A 19076-nucleotide genomic window follows, 5' to 3' on the forward strand; every position below is an offset into this window, starting at 1 on the left:
GCGGGCTGGGAAGGGGATTGGCCGAGAAAGAAGGCGCGGAGAGAAAAAAGAAGGCGCGGACTCCACCCCTTTTGCTGCGTGAGTTTTCCACTTCGCCCGGGAAGGCAGCGGCGCCTGGAGAGAACGAGGGAGACGTTTGGGAAAGCGAGGCAACCGATGCGCGGGAGAAGGGGAGGCGAGCTTGGCAACTGGGGTCGTGCTTACAGAGCGGCTTTGTCAGGGACCTGGTCGGTAAGGGTGCCACTGCAGGTGAGGTGAAAGAAAGTGTTGGGGGAAAGGGGGTAGGCAGGTCGCCAAAGACCCTTCACCTGAGTCCCTGTAATTAAGGGTTTTAATTAGACAATATGAGCCCTGCCAATGCTTTTTTTTCTTAAAATATATTTAGGGGCAGTCTCATTTTGACTCAAGAAAATCAACATTTTTTAGTTCAAATCGGGGAAAATAAATACAGTAAATGGACAAAAGTACTAAAATTCACAAAATGTTTATGGGTATGTGTCCCTCTGCATCCCCCCCCCCCCCAGAAGAAAGCACTATCTCATGAAGCAGGCAGGGCAGGCTCAAGACATTTTGGCACCTAAGTTGAAGATCTGCATCAGGAACAAGGGTGGGAAGAGACCAGCAGCGCCTCCTATTGGCCAGCAGGGCAGCAGCAGCAACAGGTGATGAATTCCTTGGAGCACAGATCTGTTGCCACAGTGCATCTTGCCACCTGAGGGGATTGCCTCACCTTACCTCATGGGTGTGCTGGCCCTGTTATGAAGAATTCCAGAAAAGCTCTTCTTCTTCCTCATTTCTGCATAATAAGGAGATATTTTGCATGGCATTTTTAGTATTCATTTACCCAAAGAACATCTTTCTTTCCTGTTCAGGATTCCTGTTCCTCAGCTTGCAAACTTGCCATTAAAAGAGGTAAGAGATGATATACAGTATCTTCCCTTAAATGTTTCACAGTAATTTCAAAAAGCAACATTGTTCTTCACTGAATGCAAGCAGAATATAAACTCTGAAGCAGCACTCGGAAGGAGCCTTATTTTGTATCCAAATGCAAGAACAAGTTTGCACATGCTAACACAAAGCAGCGTTTAGCGTGAACAAGCAAAAGTGGGGGAAGCAGCTTTCTCCCTCCCTGCCAGTCTTGTTGCTATTGCACTACCAAGGGCTAAGCAACCCTTTGCCTTAGCATTATGTCCAAACACAGACTGTAGCTAAGGTTGGTTACTGGTTTACACTAATCGTTCCTCTGTGAGCCCGGGTTCAGATGTAATACTTAGCCAAGTGTAACATAGCAGGACTGGGAGAGGGATGTTGGAGCCACGATCTTCACTCTGGGAGCCATCATGTTTACATGTTTATGCTAAGGCATGATCACGTGCCAACTGGGCCTCACTGAGACAGTAGCATTGTCCTCAATATACAAAACTGAAATTCTGCATCATCTGTGCAATGCAATGAACCAAACTCGTACCTTCCAAATTCAAGTTTTCATTGTTGCACACTTGTTAGAACTTCAGACTGAAGATTATGCTGATCTATAAGGACATAACATGAATAATTTAAACAAACCCTTCCCATACAAAATTAAGATAATGTATGCTTTCTCATCTGTCTCCCGAGAAATCTCTATGTGGGACAAGAAGCTACAGTTAGAACTGGATATGGAACAACAGATTGGTTCAAAATTGGGAAAGGAGTACAAGGCTGTATATTGTCTCCCCGCTTATTTAACTCATATGCAGAATTCATCATGCAAAAGGCTGGGCTGGATGAATCCCTAGCCGGAATTAAGATTGCAGGAAGAAATATCAACATCATCAGATATGCAGATGATACAACCTTGATGGCAGAAAGTGAGGAAGAATTAAAGAACCTTTTATTGAGGGTGAAAGAGGAGAGCGCAAAATATGGTCTGAAGCTCAACATCAAAAAAACGAAGATCATGGCCACTGGTCCCATCACCTCCTGGCAAATAGAAGGGGAAGAAATGGAGGCAGTGAGAGATTTTACTTTCTTGGGCTCCATGATCACTGCAGATGGTGACAGCAGCCACGAAATTAAAAGACGCCTGCTTCTTGGGAGAAAAGCAATGACAAACCTCGACAGCATCTTAAAAAGCAGAGACATCACCTTGCCAACAAAGGTCCATATAGTTAAAGCTATGGTTTTTCCAGTAGTGATGTATGGAAGTGAAAGTTGGACCATAAAGAAGGCTGATCGCCGAAGAATTGCTGCTTTTGAATTATGGTGCTGGAGGAGACTCTTGAGAGTCCCGTGGACTGCAAGAAGAACAAACCTATCCATTCTGAAGGAAATCAGCCCTGAGTGCTCACTGGAAGGACAGATCGTGAAGCTGAGGCTCCAATACTTTGGCCACCTCATGAGAAGAGAAGACTTGCTGGAAAAGACCCTGATGTTGGGAAAGATGAAGGGCACAAGGAAAAGGGGACGACAGAGGTCAAGATGGTTGGACAGTGTTCTCGAAGCTACCAGCATGAGTTTGACCAAACTACGGGAGGCAGTGGAAGACAGGAGTGCCTGGCGTGCTCTGGTCCATGGGGTCACAAAGAGTCAGACACGACTAAACGACTAAACAACAACAACAATGCTGCCTCTTTTTCAAATATGTCCTTTGTACGGCCATCAGAGCATTTTTGCTAAGGTTATGTAAATTCCTCAAAACTGAAAGCGAATGGGAGTTCAGTAAGACTTAAGTGATTTAAGAAGGCTCAAACACTTCCCCATTTCTGTCAGGTGATGTTCTACTCTGTGCAGGGCAGCTGCAATCTTACAGGTCTTTTTATGTTTGGCATTTTATTTATTATAATTATAGGGTTAGAAATAAAATGTTTTTTAAAAATAAAAAAGCATATAAGCTAATATTTTTTATTCTAGAATGTCAGAAATAAAATCAGTTTTCTCACAAAATTGTTGTTTGCCTCATTTGCTGCTTTTCTCGCTTTTATGCAGTTTTATTATTGACATTTTTGCCCTGTTCAACTATGAAGCATGAATAGGATAGGGTGGCCTTTACTCATATGAAAGTTTCGTATTTAAAAGTCCCCGATCTTCCTGCACTGTATGGGGGAAAGTCCTTTGAGGACTTTTATCCATTGTCTTTTGAACATCAGGAGAAATCTCCAAATGGCTGGGGACCCTGCTTTATTGGGGTCCCCAATTGCAAAGAGGCTTACTTTATTACTTATTTAGACTACACACACACACACACAAACATATGCAATGTACTGAAAACAAAAACAGCTACAGACAACTTAATAACAAATGTTACAAAAATACAGACAGCTCCTGTGAAAATGCTGCAGTCATACAATTTATTGATAAATATAGAAGAATATCAATTCCTTCTGCTTCTAACACACACCCTGTATAATGCAGTGATAGGGCTAATATCTGGTACACTGCAGGGTTAAAGAAGGAAAGGACAGAATAGTTAGATAAGGAAAATGGGAGAAAAAAGGGTTTCCGCCCACCCAACCTTCTTAAAAAGAAAAAGGTCCTTCTCACACGACCACCCTCCTCTAACAATGGACCAATCTGTCTTTGATCCTTTGCCCCCCAAAATCCCAGAGTGTGTAACTTATGCCCACTGATTTCATTTTCCTTCTCTGGGGCCTGGCTTTGGGACTCTATGCCCAGACATTTTGCTGGTGCTGCATGTTGTCTTTGGGCACCAGGTAAACCCTTTTTATTTCCCCATAAATGATTTATTTATATCACAGTATTTATATAGCTGCTGCATAACAGAAATTCTTGGGGTGGATCACAATGCAAAATAGGAAATAAAAAACAATGTAATATTACAACATAGCACAAAACTGTAGCAAAAAAAAAAAGGTTTTTAGAAAACAAAACATTAAACCAACTCAGACTGTGAAATATTTCCTGTTTTAAAGAGGTGCTGTCAAAAAGAAGGCTCTTCAAAACTGGGGTGCCTCTGCCAAGAAGGTCTCATGCTGCTGCTTATCGGTCTTATTTATTAGACAGAAGCACCTGGAGAAGGGTCCTCTCAAGAGGGTCTTGATGTTCAGGTTGAAAGAAGATGATCTTTCAGATAAGTTGGTCCCAAGCAGTTCAGGGCTTCAAATTGAGACTCAAAATTGCCTGGGAGCCACTGTAGCTGACAAAGCAGTAGCACTGGTGTAATATGGTCAAGCCATGCAGCTCCAGTTAATAATCTTGTGACCCTATTCTAGACCAAATGCAGTTTTCAAATCATTTTCCAAGGCAGCTGTTCTGCTCTACTTTAAGATAATTGATTTTTATGTCTTTTTTTTAAAGGAATGCACTGTTAAAAGAGCAGAGTATTAAAGTTACTAGTCTTAATAGAGTTAGTAATTTTAAAAGTAGACCCACAGAAATAAAGAAGCCCAAATTAGTCATACTCGTTAATTTCAATGGTCCTGCTCTTGAGGATGTCTAACATTAGCTACAACCCAATAGAAAGATGCTTGCTGTTGCTTTCAGAATGAAAGATAATATAGACTTTTATATTGTATTTTATATCAATTTTACAACAATGCCAATCAGAGCACGTTTGAGCAAGGTGAGAAAATGTCTGGGACTGGGAGCTCTTTCTGCGCATGCACTGCTTATCTTTATTTTCTTATTTCCATTAGGCTGCAGCATAGATGGGGAGTCCATTAATGGAGAGATGAGAGAAGCCCTTGAGTTATTTGTAAATGGAATTGATGCAGGGAAACAGCAGCAAAAGAGCTTTCATATATCTCTGTATCTACTACAGTATTAAGAGTCTAGTTCTGGCTGCTAAAAGGGGGGGGGGGGATTTAGCATTTGGACTGGTTCTATCCCCTGTCACTAAGCACTAGCTTTTATCAAACATCTAGAGTTTATTTGAAGCCTGACATGTGAGGACTTGAACCTGCTTTTTAATAGAAGAATAAAGGCCAACATTCTAAACACACTTACTAGGGAATAAGCCCCATTGGGTGCAGCAGGTCTTGATTCTGATCAGAAATGACTGGGCTGCCAAACAGAAAGTGCTTTTGAAGTTTTTCATGTACTTTTTTCTCACTGCAAAGCATCCAGAGACTTCTTCAGTCCTGTGGTCCTATTTAAGGGGTCAAACTAGATGAGATCCAGGAGAGCGATGGTGTAGTTTCCTGATCTTTTCTTTGTTTGCTTATTAAGATTTATTAACCCACCTTCCGGGAAGCGGGTGGCGCTGTGGTCGAAACCACTGAACCTAGGGCTTGCAAATCAGAAGGTTGGAGGTTTGAATCCCCGCGATGGGGTGAGCTCCCGTTGTTCTGTCCCAGCTCCTGCACACCTAGCAATTCAAAAGCATGTCAAGTGCAAGTAGATAAATAGGTACCGCTCTGGTGGAAAGATAAGTGGGATTTCCGTGTGCTGTTCTGGTTCACCAGAAGTCATGCTGGCCACATGACCTGGAAACGGTCTGCGCACAAACACTGGCTCCCTCGGCCTATAGAGCAAGATGAGCAACCCCAGAGTCATCCGCCACTGGACCTAATGGTCAGGGGTACCTTTACCTTTAACCCACCTTCCAGGGCATAGCACTTCCAAGGCATTGTACAGAAAGATGAATAAAATCCTACAAAATCAGCTTTGCCGCTTACTAAAACTGTCTCATGAATTAATGAGCCACAACAGTACACTCAGGAAGCAACACACCCACCAAATACAGAGTGAAAAGTGAGGGTGGGGCAGGGAGTCCTCAGGATCTTCTTAAAAGCAAATACTGGTGGGACCATGCATAGTTTCCTGGGAAAGGAATTCCAAAGCTGTGGGACCAACACCAAAAAGGACCTGTGTCTAGTATCCACAAAGCTAACAAACTAATGATGATCCAGAGAGAAGGGCAAATGAGGGTGATTTTAAAAGTTGCACAGGCACATACAGATGCAGCTGGTCCTTCAGATAGTTTGGTCTCCAAACATTCAGCAGGTTATTTGTACTTATTGTACTTATTAGGGCTGTGCATGTTCACCAATTCAATTTGGGGTCCAATCTGAAATGGCCCTGATCTGACTTAAGATGGGTGTTCAATTATGGTAATGAGAATGGGGGAGAAGGCAAAACCTGATGTAAATCCCAGGTCAAACTAGAGCTCCTTATCTGAAGCTATGCGTTCTGGGCCCAAAGTCCTCTCTCACTTGAAAAAGCCTTTTTTCACTAGCATCTTCTAAGAAATGTGGTGTTCATAGCACCTACCACGCTATCTCTGTGAGGTGTACTTCACTCCCAGAAAGTGTGGAAATCTGACCTTTACTTTCTATTAAGAGCCTAGCTGTGAACAAAGTTTAATAAAATATTTGTATCCCCCCCCCCTTTGGGCATTTCTCTCCCATTCAGTACTTGCTCTGAATACTTCTGTCACCCCCTGAAGTATTTGTGAACACTCCTAGTCCTATACATGCTGACATATAAGTTCTGAAACGGGAAGCCCTTTCTTGTCATGAGAGGCCTGAAAGATCTGTGTGTCCTTTGCCAACCTCTCCACACACACCCCTACATTTACTCATGAGGAATTACTTGTGCAGCCTGGGTTGGAATAGGCTCAGGAAGAGGAGCAGTGTGGGGGGGGGGGTTCGGGAGGGAGGGATGAACAGAGGTGGGCTTAAAAGGTATGGAAGGCTGATTGCTACAATCCTCCTCACCCACAAGCATTTTCCACTTGGGTGGGGGCACCTCAGTTTGCTTAATGTGCCTGCATAATATAAAGCTGGTACAGAGATGTTATGGCCGGTCTTGACTAATGTGATAACTGGTGAGCTAAACTATTATTTATATGAAACTAAATGGGACGCGGGTGGCGCTGTGGGTTAAAGCACAGAGCCTAGGACTTGCCAATCAGAAGGTCGGCGGTTCGAATCCCCATGACGTGGTGAGCTCCTGTTGCTCGGTCCCTGCTCCTGCCAACCTAGCAGTTTGAAAGCACATCAAAGTGCAAGTAGATAAATAGGTATCGCTCCAGCGGGAAGGTAAACGGCGTTTCCGTGCACTGCTCTGGTTCGCCAGAAGCGGCTTAGTCATGCTGGCCACATGACCCGGAAGCTGTACGCTGGCTCCCTCAGCCAACAAAGCAAGATGAGTGCCGCAACCCCAGAGTCGGCCATGACTGGACCTAATGGTCAGGGGTCCCTTTACCTTTACTAAATGGTGGCAGTGAGATTTTTTTTTTAAAGGAAAGCAGGTACTTTTAATTAAAGGTGTGATCTAACACACACATACATGAAAAGCAAAAGGACAACTTGGTGATCCAAGAATGAGAGGTCGTACCTCATGCTGATCCATTTGCTCCTGCAAGTAGTGGTTGGATGAATAAATCAAAGTGTTCCACCCCACACCCCTTAACATGACCCACATAAAAATAAGGCATGATCCTTCAGCCAGTGGGAAATAAATTGCAATAAATTGGTGCATTAATGGGAGAAAAAATGTACAAATCTCTCAGCTTGGCTTTGACTGCCAGGGCAGCTCAAAAGATTTTGCTGCTGGAGGCAAACAAGATGGTGTCCATTTCCCTATTCCATGTGCAAAAGCCAACCATGCTTGCAGCTGAATCTTACACAGTGATGACAGGACAACCCATCTTAGTGCAGCAGGCTAGCTTTAGGGGCACAGAGCAGCCTACATGAACACCACTGTGCCCCCCAGCACCGTGCTACTGCTGCTGCCTGTTCCACCCTGCACCATTGCCATTTGAGACTGCTGCCTTACTCTGCCCAATGGTAGGACTGGCCCTGTTGGGTGCTGTAAAATCAGGGACCTCTTTTGTTTCTTATGCAGGCATTGCCCCAATTAGCAAACCACTGTCACCACAGGCTACTACTTCTTCCCCTTCTGTCCCTATGGCACCTAAAACAGCATGTGCCACTGGGCTTGAACTGTCCCATCACTTCCAGAAACAAAGACGAACACAACCAGAAAAGTTCCCAGATCCTGGTTGGAAAATGAACAAACAGAAGTTTATGTATGCATGCATTAGTCTGCCACACAATGACCTACATACAAAGTTAACACAAGAAGATGCATTAGGAATATGGAGAACTATTAGATCCAGCTCTCCAGTTAAGAGCATATAGTGGGTGAGCACTCTTAAGAGAAGATGGCACTTTATGGCACAAGTGGGCATTTCAGGCTTTTACTGGATCTTTTTTCTTACATAGCAAAAAAGGAGAAAGTAGAACAAGCCAAGCTAAGCAGCAGAAGGCTGCAGAAGAGGGCTCTGTCTAAGTGGAACAGCTCTGTGCACTCATAGGATGTTTCAGCTGAGTGAAACATACATGCCTAAGAACAGGAGGACAAATGGAAGCAGGGGCAGGAAAACCAGGGCCAGACTTTAGTAATATGGTGCCTTGAGCAAAGGCAAAATTTGGTGCTCATTCCTAAATATCTCTCCCCTCCCTCCACCTTCTGTTCTGTGCACAACTCAATTGCCTATCCTACCAGGGCCTAACTTTGAGTACGTGCCCATATAAATATAGGTACAGTCATACCTCATGCTATGTTTACTTCATGTTGAGCATTTTCAGGTTGCATCCCACAGTGACCCGGAAGTACCGGAAAGGGTTACTTCCGGGTTTCACCGCTCGTGCATGTGCAGACATGCAAAATGACATCATGTGCAGAAGCGGCGAATTGCGATCCGCAGACGCGGGTTGCGTTCTGCTCATGTTGCAAACGGGCCTCTGGAATGGATCCCATTCGCAACCAGAGGTACCACTGTACAGTCAAACCTTGGCTCCCAAATACCTCCATTTTGGAACGTTTCAGCTCCCGAATGCCAAAAACCGGAAGTAATCGTTCCGGTTTTCAAATGTTTTTTGGAAGCCAAGTGTCCGACGTGGCTTCCACTTGAGTGCAGGAAGCTCCTGCAACCAATCAGAAGCTGTGTCGAACATTTCGGAAGCCGAATGGGCCTCCGGAATGAATTACGTTTGACAACTGAGGTTTGACTGTAACAACAACAACAACAACAACAACAAATTGCACCCTGTCAGCTCGGCACCCTGTGCGGGGGAATTGCCCACACCTCCCTAAATCTGGCAATGAGGTGAACCATCTTGTGTCGATGGACAACAGCTGATCCACCCATTCTCATGTGGGAATCAAATGCTGTTAATGTGCCAGCTACGCCAGCTCTTTCTGAGGCAATAGAGAGACCCCAGGGGGTTCAGATGTCCCTCTGAGCTGTGGAGAATTCATATTTTTCAGTGCCAAGGTACAGCACCATGAAAAGGTTAGTGAGTCACCACAGTAAAAAAAAAAACACCTTCCCATGTGCTCCCCAAAGTTATTAATATACCTAGAATCCTCCAGCAGATGTGTACATATTTGTGTGTGTGACTATTCAACAAAATATCCAAGGTCTTCTGCAACGGGCTCTTAGTTTAGAAATTAGAAACACTGGTTGAAATGATGATGAAAACATTTTTTTCTATGTTGATAACCACTGCAACTCAAAACCAGCTCCACTGACATAAATGCATTTTTACCCACAAATAATACCATAAAGGTCAGACCTAGGCACTTACCATCACCATGGTGCCTGGGCACTGACGCATCATGTTATGAAACAAGACCAGCTTCCAAAGTGGTTTGCAGGATGTTATTAAGTATAATGTTATTCTATTCTAGGGGTCCTTATACTAAAAGCCTGAAAGATGCTGAAGTTTCCATTCTTACTAGTATGAGGAGAGGAGAAAGGAGAAAGGAGGAAATTAATGTGGAGTACCACCAGTACGTATTTCTGGAGCATATAGTGAACATTTTATGGTGCTCAGCAGCAGGTAAATCTGTATTCAGGGCTATTGATTCATTTCACAACTTGTACTGATTCCAAGTCGAGAGGAGACAAGAGACGAGACGTAAGAATACTTATTTGTATAGGAAGAAAAACAATCCTGATGCTGATGCTGATGATGATTTTGGGAGGTGGTAGATTAATGGTAAGGAAGCTGCACAAATATTCTCAACTCTTCCAAGTCATAAAGTGCACAAATGAACTGCCCCCCTCCATGGTGTGGAATAAACAGCCTTATATAACCAGCATGCTGAAGTCTAATTACTGCATGAAGGGGTTAATGCCATAAACTGTTCTGCCAGGCTTAGCTAGGTCACTCCCCCCTCACCTTGGGAGGGAGTCTATTGTTTCCCCAGTTTACCATGTGAACTCCAAAATGTAAAGTGGTCTGGGCTGGTTACTCCAAACTCAGACCACTTAGCTTTTCTACAAAGCCAGCTTTGTGTTTCTGTACAAATAATTTAGAAACATTAACCACTTTGCAACCTAAGCTTTACTGCCTGTGTTTTCTGAAAGCTGTGTGGAAAAGCACATGAATCTGACCTTTGAAGAGTTTGTAAGCAAACCATTTTTAACTTACCAAATGTGTGGTCTCTTTCTATGCTAAAGGAAGAGGGGAACTTTGGAAACAACTTAGAAGGGCATATTTTAAAGGTTCAATAGCATATATTTCAAGGCTTTACTTTACTGTATATTTTGTGATTTTAAATCTCTGCTGGGGTTCTCTTACCAAGAGTACTTGCCCCAAACCTGGATCTTGTCATCGAGAGAACTCTCTTTTTTAAAATACCTACTATTTTAGTTTAAACCAAAACTTAATACCAACACATGAAATGCAGCCTCAAAATCATCTGTGGGACTGCAGACACTCTGAGACCATACAAGGAAATGTTTGATGAGCTCAAGAGACAATAGCAGCAGCTGGCAATCATCATATTCCTCACAAAGATACCACCACCAGCAGCAGATGTGCCCAGGCAACCTACCTCTGGATCTGAACCACATCCAAACATTTCTTCTGGCTACAGGTCAAAACCCCTGGGCCTCATATAATCTGTACAGTGGTACCTCAGGTTAAGTACTTAATTCATTCCGGAGGTCTGTTCTTAACCTGAAACTCTTCTTAACCTGAAGCACCACTTTACCTAATGGGGCCTCCCGCTGTTGCCGCGCTGCTGCCACACGATTTCTGTTCTCATCCTGAAGCAAAGTTCTTAACCCGAGGTACTATTTCTGGGTTAGCGGAGTCTGTAACCTGAAGCGTATGTAACCTGAAGCGTGTGTAACCAGAGGTACCACAGCAGTAGCATCCAGCAAGGAGAAGGGGGAGGAAGATGAAGATGAAGATGAAGACTGAAAGTCCCATTCCTCCTTCACTGGTAAGTGCACTATTTTAAAAAGTGGTTTGTTAAGGTTTTCTAGGATTTTTATGATATAATAATAATAATAATAATAATAATAATAATAATAATAATTTATTATTTATACCACACCCATCTGGCTGGGTTGCCCCAGCCACTGCGGGGAGCTTCCAACACATATAAAAACATAATATGGGGAGTTCTGGCTTTTATGAGATTGTGCATATACGCACGATGACCAGGAATGCAATGCCTGTGTACGATCTGAGTTACCTGTACATCATTGTGACATCAGGTGACTACAGATGAGCAGTCTCATCCACCTGTCAAATTTGGCCTGTGAGGCTAGATCCTGATAAGGAATCCGAATCACACACCCTTTCCCCAGGTTAAATTCTCTGCGGAGTTTTAAGCTGTCTCATTGGAGAAAACATACTGTTATCAATATATAGAACCTGTATGTTTTCCTCTGCAGATGTGACAGCAACTTTGGGGAGGGTTGGACAATTTGAACTGAGGAAATGGTGTTGGTGAATATGCTTAACCCTCCTTCCAAATATTGCAGCCCTGAATTAATTCAGGGGGCACTGTGGTTTTTTACCTTTTCAAAACCTTCAGGGAGATCTGCTCATGCGCCATCTTCCAACATCACATCTGGTTTTATCCCCAGAGCATATTTCATTCAAAGTGAGTGTTCCTTTTCTACTCTCAAGCATACAACACAGTTCCTAGTCCTCCGAGATCACTGGATCTAGCAAGTTGTTTGTTGCTAATTGGATTGACTGCTTAAAATATTTTAATTGTATTCAGTTGCCAAAGGCTTTCTGGCACCTTGATGATGTTTCTATCAGAAATTATGCTCAGGGTGCTTAGATATGATGATGACATCCTTGAGTTATTGCATAGCTTAAAGAGCTGATCTCTGAGCATATGTTTGAAAGCTTCAAATTCCCATTTGATAACCTCAGAATTGATGGAGATAATTCCAAAGCTATAGAGGAAGACAAATGAATATGATGCTTGCGTTGACTGAGGCTGAATAATTACAACAAGGTTCTGGATCTAACGTTCCACTAGGCAACAATTTTGCCAGCTTAATGGAACTGGAGTAGATCTGGGGTAGCCAATGTGGTGTCGGCTAGGTGTTTTGGACACCAGCTCCCATAAGCCCTAGCCAGCATAGCCAGTGGTAGGGGATGGTGGGAGTTGTAGTACAGCAAATATATGGATGGCATCACTGAGCTAGATGTTACCATATGGCAGAATAAAGCTACTCAAATGTCAAGGGTGCCGTGGTGGTACAAGTATGTTTTAACTCCAAGCTAGAGTGTGAGAGAGAAATAGAGAGATTGCTTTTGAGTCGGTTATCTTCCTGGACCGGATTTCTAACTCGAAACTGTAGCAAATGATTATATATGACATTTAGAGACAAATGATCTAATTCTATAAAACTTATACGCACATAGGAGGGAAACCACGCACATACATGGCTGAGCAAACAAGCCAGTTTTGAATTATGAAAAGCAGCTTTCCTGATAAGCTTTTCTCTTGGCAAAAGTCACATCTGCACATAGTTCTGCTGTTAAAGATAGAAGAGATTCGTCCTTCAATCCATCTGGTCATCTTTGTTCTCACAAAGAAGAGAGATGAAGATGTATGAGAAACATGAGGGACTCGGGGCCAGGACGATGACACACTTTTCAGACAGGCTCACTGTTTCTAGGGCTACTGATTCTGCTGGACATTGTCAGCACAACCTTGAATGTGGTGGGTCCAAACGTCAGCAACAGATAGTGCACAACAGATGACCGGATGACTTTTTCTTTATCATAGAATATGTGATTCATTGCTGATAAAATGGTGTGGCTAATGTCATGTAAACTAATGTTATTTATTTATTTATTGCCTGAACTTTACAGTTCCTGTATTCTGAATCACTGACCTAATTGTTCTGTTCAGATGCATACTAAACTGCATTTATTTATACCAGCTCTTTTTCTCATATGTTGCCCACTTTGTGAAAGGTGAACACAAATGGGTTCATTCGGATCTGGCTACTCCCAGTACATTTCCAAGCACAATTCAAAGTGTTGGTGCTGACCTTTAAAGCCCTAAATGGCCTTGACCCAGGATATCTGAAGGAGCGTCTCCACCCCCATCGTTCTGCCTGGACACTGAGGTCCAGCACCGAGGGCCTTCTGGCGGTTCCCTCACTGTGAGAAGTGAGGTTACAGGGAACCAAGCAGAGGGCCTTCTCGGTAGTGGCACCTGCCCTGTGGAACGCCCTCCCATCAGATGTCAGGGAAATAAACAACTACAGTCATACCTCGGGTTACAGACGCTTCAGGCTGCATGTTTTCGGGATACAGACGCACCAAAACCCAGAAGTACAGGAACGGGTTACTTCTGGGTTTCGGCGCTCGCATGTGCAAAAACACTAAATCACGCTTTGCACATGCACAGAAGCACTAAATCACGTTTTGTGCATGTGCAGACACGGCACTGCGGGTTGCCGACGCTGTGGGTTGCAAACGTGCCTCCTGCATGGATCATGTCCGCAACTCGAGTGTCCGCTGTATCTGACTTTTAGAAGACATCTGAAGGCACCCCTGTTTAATGAAGTTTTTAATGTCTGATCCTTTATTGTGTTTTTAATATCCTGTTGTAAGCCGCCCAGATTGGCTGGGGAGGTGGGGTATAAGTAATAAATTATTATTATTATTATTATTATTATTATTATTATTATTATTATTATTCATATGGAATGTCACAGTGTTAGAGAATGCTAACGCACACTGCTGCCTCTGTCCCCCTCAGTAAAGAGTCACCTACCACCACTAGATATCTCTTCCTTATCTGAGGAGTGGCAGGAATAGTTCTGTATACCATAGCTTCCATAGTCACCTTGGTGTATTTTGAGGTCTGCAACTGCTGTCCTTGCTCCTCTGGTCCAGAATCAGTGCTCAAGGTGAAGGCAGGGGATCGATTCTGCAACTCCAGTGGCACAGCAGGGCTCCTGACAGTCCTGCCTCTGTGTGTCACGTTCCTCCAGGGGTTCATCTCCGGTAATGGGAGATCTTCCTCCTCCCTAGGGGCACCTACCTGTGTGGCTGTTCCAGGACAGTCCACTAGGCTTTATCAAGAAATTCTTCATCTTTCCTAGTAGCATAAAGCGTGGGTAGTCTGGCCTCAAGTTGCTGCACTGTCTTTTGCAGCGAGGCAGCCGGCTTGCAATTGCTGCAGGTCTAGTTTTGCACTATCTCAGGCAGGAAGACAAACATGGCATGGGTTTTAGAGGTCACTGCAGCAGCTCCCTCACTGTCCATGCATCTTGATCCAACATACACTGTGAGACAGCACTCCTGGCCTCTTCCTCAAAATGCCCTTGTGAACGCCTCTGATTACAAATCCTGGTCACGAGCTCCTAGAGGCTGCAATGAATTTAAAAAGTGTTATTCAGTTTCAGGGCTACTGTAGTTTCCTTCCTTCCTTCCGTCCTTCCATCATGCTGCTGCTGTTGACCATCCAATACTACCACCAGTATGGGCAATCTACTTGGAAGATAAATTATATTTTGAGGAATTGGTGATCTGACATGATTACTCTTCCTGCCTCTGTTCCTTCCCCCTCCCTGAGCACTTTTAAGTTCTTTGATGGCATGAGAACACCTTTAATGTCCTAATCAATTGGGAGGAACACCTTCTTTGATGTTGGACATTATTTTGAGAATGTGAGGCATTGGGAAGGTGTGGCCAATGAATGATCTGCATGTAGCCAGTCAGGCAAGCCACACAGGCTAGCTAACTATAAATCAGATGGTTGTGGGCAGAGTTTTTGAGAAGCTAGTGCATGGACTGACGGCCTTGCAAACTGAGGCTACTTGGGGGTGTCACTTCGCCACTTCTTGAGGGCTTCCAAGTGACAGATTGAAGTGCTTGCTTGGTATATATATTGCTTGCTGTTTAGAACAAAACCTTTAATCTTCTCACTCACTTGTGTTTTGTATTACTTCTGAATCTCAATTTAAAAGAACCACCTTGCATTTGGCAAGACACCACCCAAGTCCCCACTCTGCCTTCAGGATGAAGATGGAGACTTGCCAAAATCAGCTCACCAGAACTGTGATAGGAATTGAGGAGTCATCATTCCTACACACAGCAAAATATGGACTATTCTTGGTTCACCTCCATACCAGGATGGTCCAGTTGTCACAGTGACCAACACTACCTGCATCTGCTGTTTTGGATTCTCTACCTCCAGTTTGGCAGATCTGAAATGTTGCTGGATATTGATGCTGGCAAGTTTATTCATCTTTAAAAAATAAAATAGAATAAAATAAACAGGTTGGGTGTGCTAATGATGAAAAGCTCAACCTCCTACCTTAACTGTGCATCACCAATACAACCCCCGGAGAGCAGAAGAAAACAAGCAAAGGCATGAGTCACAAACTAACGTCATACTCCAGGCTGTGTATTACCCAGAATCATAAAAAACCCAACAGCAATAACTGGGAAAACATAAAGATTATAGAAATGTGTGTGTGTGTATACATATATCATACTCAGTTTTCAGAATCTTTCACATGGCAAATTCAAGCAGCTGAGATACCATAGCGAAAGTTGGAATTAAAATAGAAATCATTGTCTGATCATACTGATATTGTAACAAATTTCCTATACAATAATGAATCATACTGGAGTTGCAAAATGTGTGGACATTTGGTTGTAGGTGGGCCTCCATTCATTTGGAATTCTGGACAGCCAAGATGGCTGAGTAGCACCCAGATGGTGGACAGCTTGAGAAACCCTGTCAAAAGGCGAATGCATTGGCAGAATAAAGTGAGAGGCCTATGCCAATCATTAACCATTTTATCTCATTTCAGAGCATAGGTGTGCCTAAATTTCCAGGGGATGTGTTTATGTATATATATTTCTTTATTAAAATCATTTAGATCTTACCTTTATAATTTAAACATGGAACCACGCAAGGCAAGTTGCAAAATCAGTTATACATCCCTGAATTTTCTGACTGAAATATAGTAACATTGCAGCAGCAGTAAAAACATCTTCAACAAAACTGCTGAAGAAATCTGAACAAGAGAGAACCTGCATGGCAAAAAATGAAACGAAACAAGCTTCTTATGTTCTCTCACCTGCAGATTTGCAGATGACAAATGTTAGTATGAAACCAGCCCACAGTTATCTTTGATTTACAGAACCAAGCAGAGAAGCATTATATCAGAAATAAGCTCAAAATTCTCAGACGAGTGAGGGGCCAACAATACCATCCCCCCCCACCCATGGACACACATATGAAAAGTTTTTTCACCAAAAAATCTTATATGGTGGGGTTCAGGGGGGCGGTCACAACTAGCAGGAGCTATGTGGCTTTTCTTCCTCATTTGACAGGTGGGACAGCATCATTTTGTATCCTCTCACAATACCTCAGACTATGCAACTTCATCTGTCTCCTTGTGCACCCCCCATTGCCCACCCAAATCTGCTCCAGATAGTTGGAAGGAAATCCAGAACAGATTTTAGGGGACACACAGGAGAGGAGAGGAAGAATACATGCCACTGCGTAGGCAAAAGTCTTTGTGTTAATTGTACAACTTCATTGGATACAACTCTTAATGCCATTCAGCAGCATTGTGGGGAAAACTGGCAACCGCCACAGAATTACAATTATTTCCCATGATGCCCTGGGAAAATGTTACCTCTGTAGCATTGTATGGGATACAAAATGGCACCAGTCCACCAACACCTTTGTCATTGCTATCACTTGAGGTTGTGACAAAGAACCCCCCCCCCCCAAAAAAAAAAAATCCCACTGGAGAATACAGTGGTACTTCTGGTTACGTACTTAATTTGTTCTGGAGGTCCATTCTTAACCTGAAACTGTTCTTAACCTGAAGCACCACTTTAGCTAATGGGGCCTCCTGCTGCCGCCACATGTTCTCATCCTGAAGCTAAGTTCTTAACCCGAGGTACTATTTCTGAGTTAACAGAGTCTGCAACCTCAAGCATCTGTAACCTGAAGCATATGTAACCCGAGGTACCACTGTATTCAATTTCATATCCCATTCCAGTTTTTTACCACCTGCAAATGGGGTGGTGAGAAAAGGACCATTTTTTGCTCTGCCATTTGCCCTTGATGTAGGTGGTGCTGTGGTCTAAACCACAGAGCCTAGGGCTTGCCGATCAGAAGGTCAGCGGTTTGAATCCCCACGACGGGGTGAGCTCCCATTGCTCGGTCCCAGCTCCTGCCCACCTAGCAGTTCGAAAGCATGTCAAAGTGCAAGTAGATAAATAGGTACCGCTCCGGCGGGAAGGTAAACGACGTTTCCATGCGCTGTTCTGATTCACCAGAAGCAGCTTAGTCATGCTGGCCATATGACTCGGAAGCTGTCTGCAGACAAAGGCCGGCTCCTTCGGCCAGTAAAGAGAGATGAGCGCCGCAACCCCAGAGTCGTCTGCAACTGGACCTAACAGTCAGGAGTACCTTTACCTTTACTTTGCCCTTGAACAATGGGAAAGGTAGAGTAAAAATGGTTTAAAAAAATAACAGAAACACAAATAAGCTCCATTGCACTCAGTGTCCTTTCAGACTATTTGGATATTGGGAGAACTGTGAAGGGTCCACTACAGGATCAACACGAGGCTTTAAGAAAAGGGATTTTGTTTTCAGACTTACTTCATTGTAATCCATTCAAGGACGCACCTGTTCTTGCCAATCTTCTGCTGTGTAGTTTTAACTTAACACCCTTGTTCACTCACTCAGCACTCAGCCTGTTACTAATCTGTATGATATGCATTGCATATATATTAATAATAAGCACATGGATGTTTGAAGAACTCAAAATAATTTTCAGCATTGATTTTCTGGGCCAAGAATGTATGTTTGGATAAAGAAAACAACAGGGCTCGTGTATTTGCACATTTGCAGTTTATTAAAATCATATTTTTTTTTGGAAGAAGCCTTTTTTTGTGTAAAAACAAATGCAAATTTCACTTCATTTCCTACTCTAATCGTACGGATGCAGCCAGATAGATGTACAACAAGGAAATTCCCTATAAATGAGTATAAAAATGACAGATGCTAATGCTGACAAGCTTAAGAGCGGAGCAGATAAAGCCACAAGTAGGCTTGTTTAAAACTACTCACAGAAATCCATGCTTAATTATATTCAGCACTTTGTTTGCGTGCTAAATGATTTCGTACATGGGACCAATATGCAAGGAAGTAGCAGGAAAGTAGCAGGGACAAAGAGCAATGTTGTGCTATGGAATTTGGCGATTCTGGATGCCAGTGGAGCCAAATGAATCCAATGTCGATGATTGGAGGCATGCAGCTTTCATTTATTCTGGAGCTGTGGCAGGTCCACACAAGGATAGTGGCGGTCTCTTGACTGTTTGCCAGATGGTGACTGCCTGCTGTGGACAGGAAGTTTGTTGCCTGCAGTAGCCACCCATATGGTGAGATGTTTATCATGCCTCTGCTTCTCCAGATTTATGATTGGGGATGGAGTCTGGTAAAATTATTCCGACATATGGGAATATGCTATAGATAACTAGCAGTTTCCCATGTGGCTGTAGTATACCCCTCACAGAGCTATAACTCCAGCACCCTTAACAAACTACAGTTCCCAGGATTCTTTGCAGGAAGCTGTGTGCTTTAAATGTATGGAGCGGATGTGACCTGTATCTATCAACAGACACAACAACATTTCTGTGTAACTGCAAAAAACAACAACACTTGTACCTGTCTAATGAGGCTTCATGTATGGTTCTGTATGAGGAAATCAAAAATTAATGCACAGATTGTGATATCATGTGTGCTGACTATACTGACCCCTTCACTCTTTCTTATATTAAAGAGATGCAGGAATGCAAACAATCCAAATGTTGGGT

The 19076-nt window shown here is 43.3% G+C and overlaps 1 protein-coding gene across 1 annotated transcript in view; it reads left to right on the forward strand.

Moving 5' to 3' along the window:
* Positions 1-125: 125 nt before the first annotated feature.
* The window catches only part of LOC310842814 (uncharacterized protein), a gene marked incomplete at its 3' end in the record, with an annotated part of 217824 nt that continues 198873 nt past the window's right edge, over positions 126-19076 (forward strand). The window contains exons 1-2 of the mRNA XM_083734952.1: positions 126-231; positions 873-912. Of these exons, the coding sequence (XP_083591078.1) occupies positions 157-231; positions 873-912 (115 nt within the window). The 5' untranslated portion in view covers positions 126-156. The remainder of the gene's footprint in view (positions 232-872; positions 913-19076) is intronic.

Source organism: Podarcis gaigeae (genome assembly GCF_964106915.1).
Source record: "Podarcis gaigeae genome assembly, chromosome: 4".
Lineage (NCBI taxonomy): Eukaryota > Metazoa > Chordata > Lepidosauria > Squamata > Lacertidae > Podarcis > Podarcis gaigeae.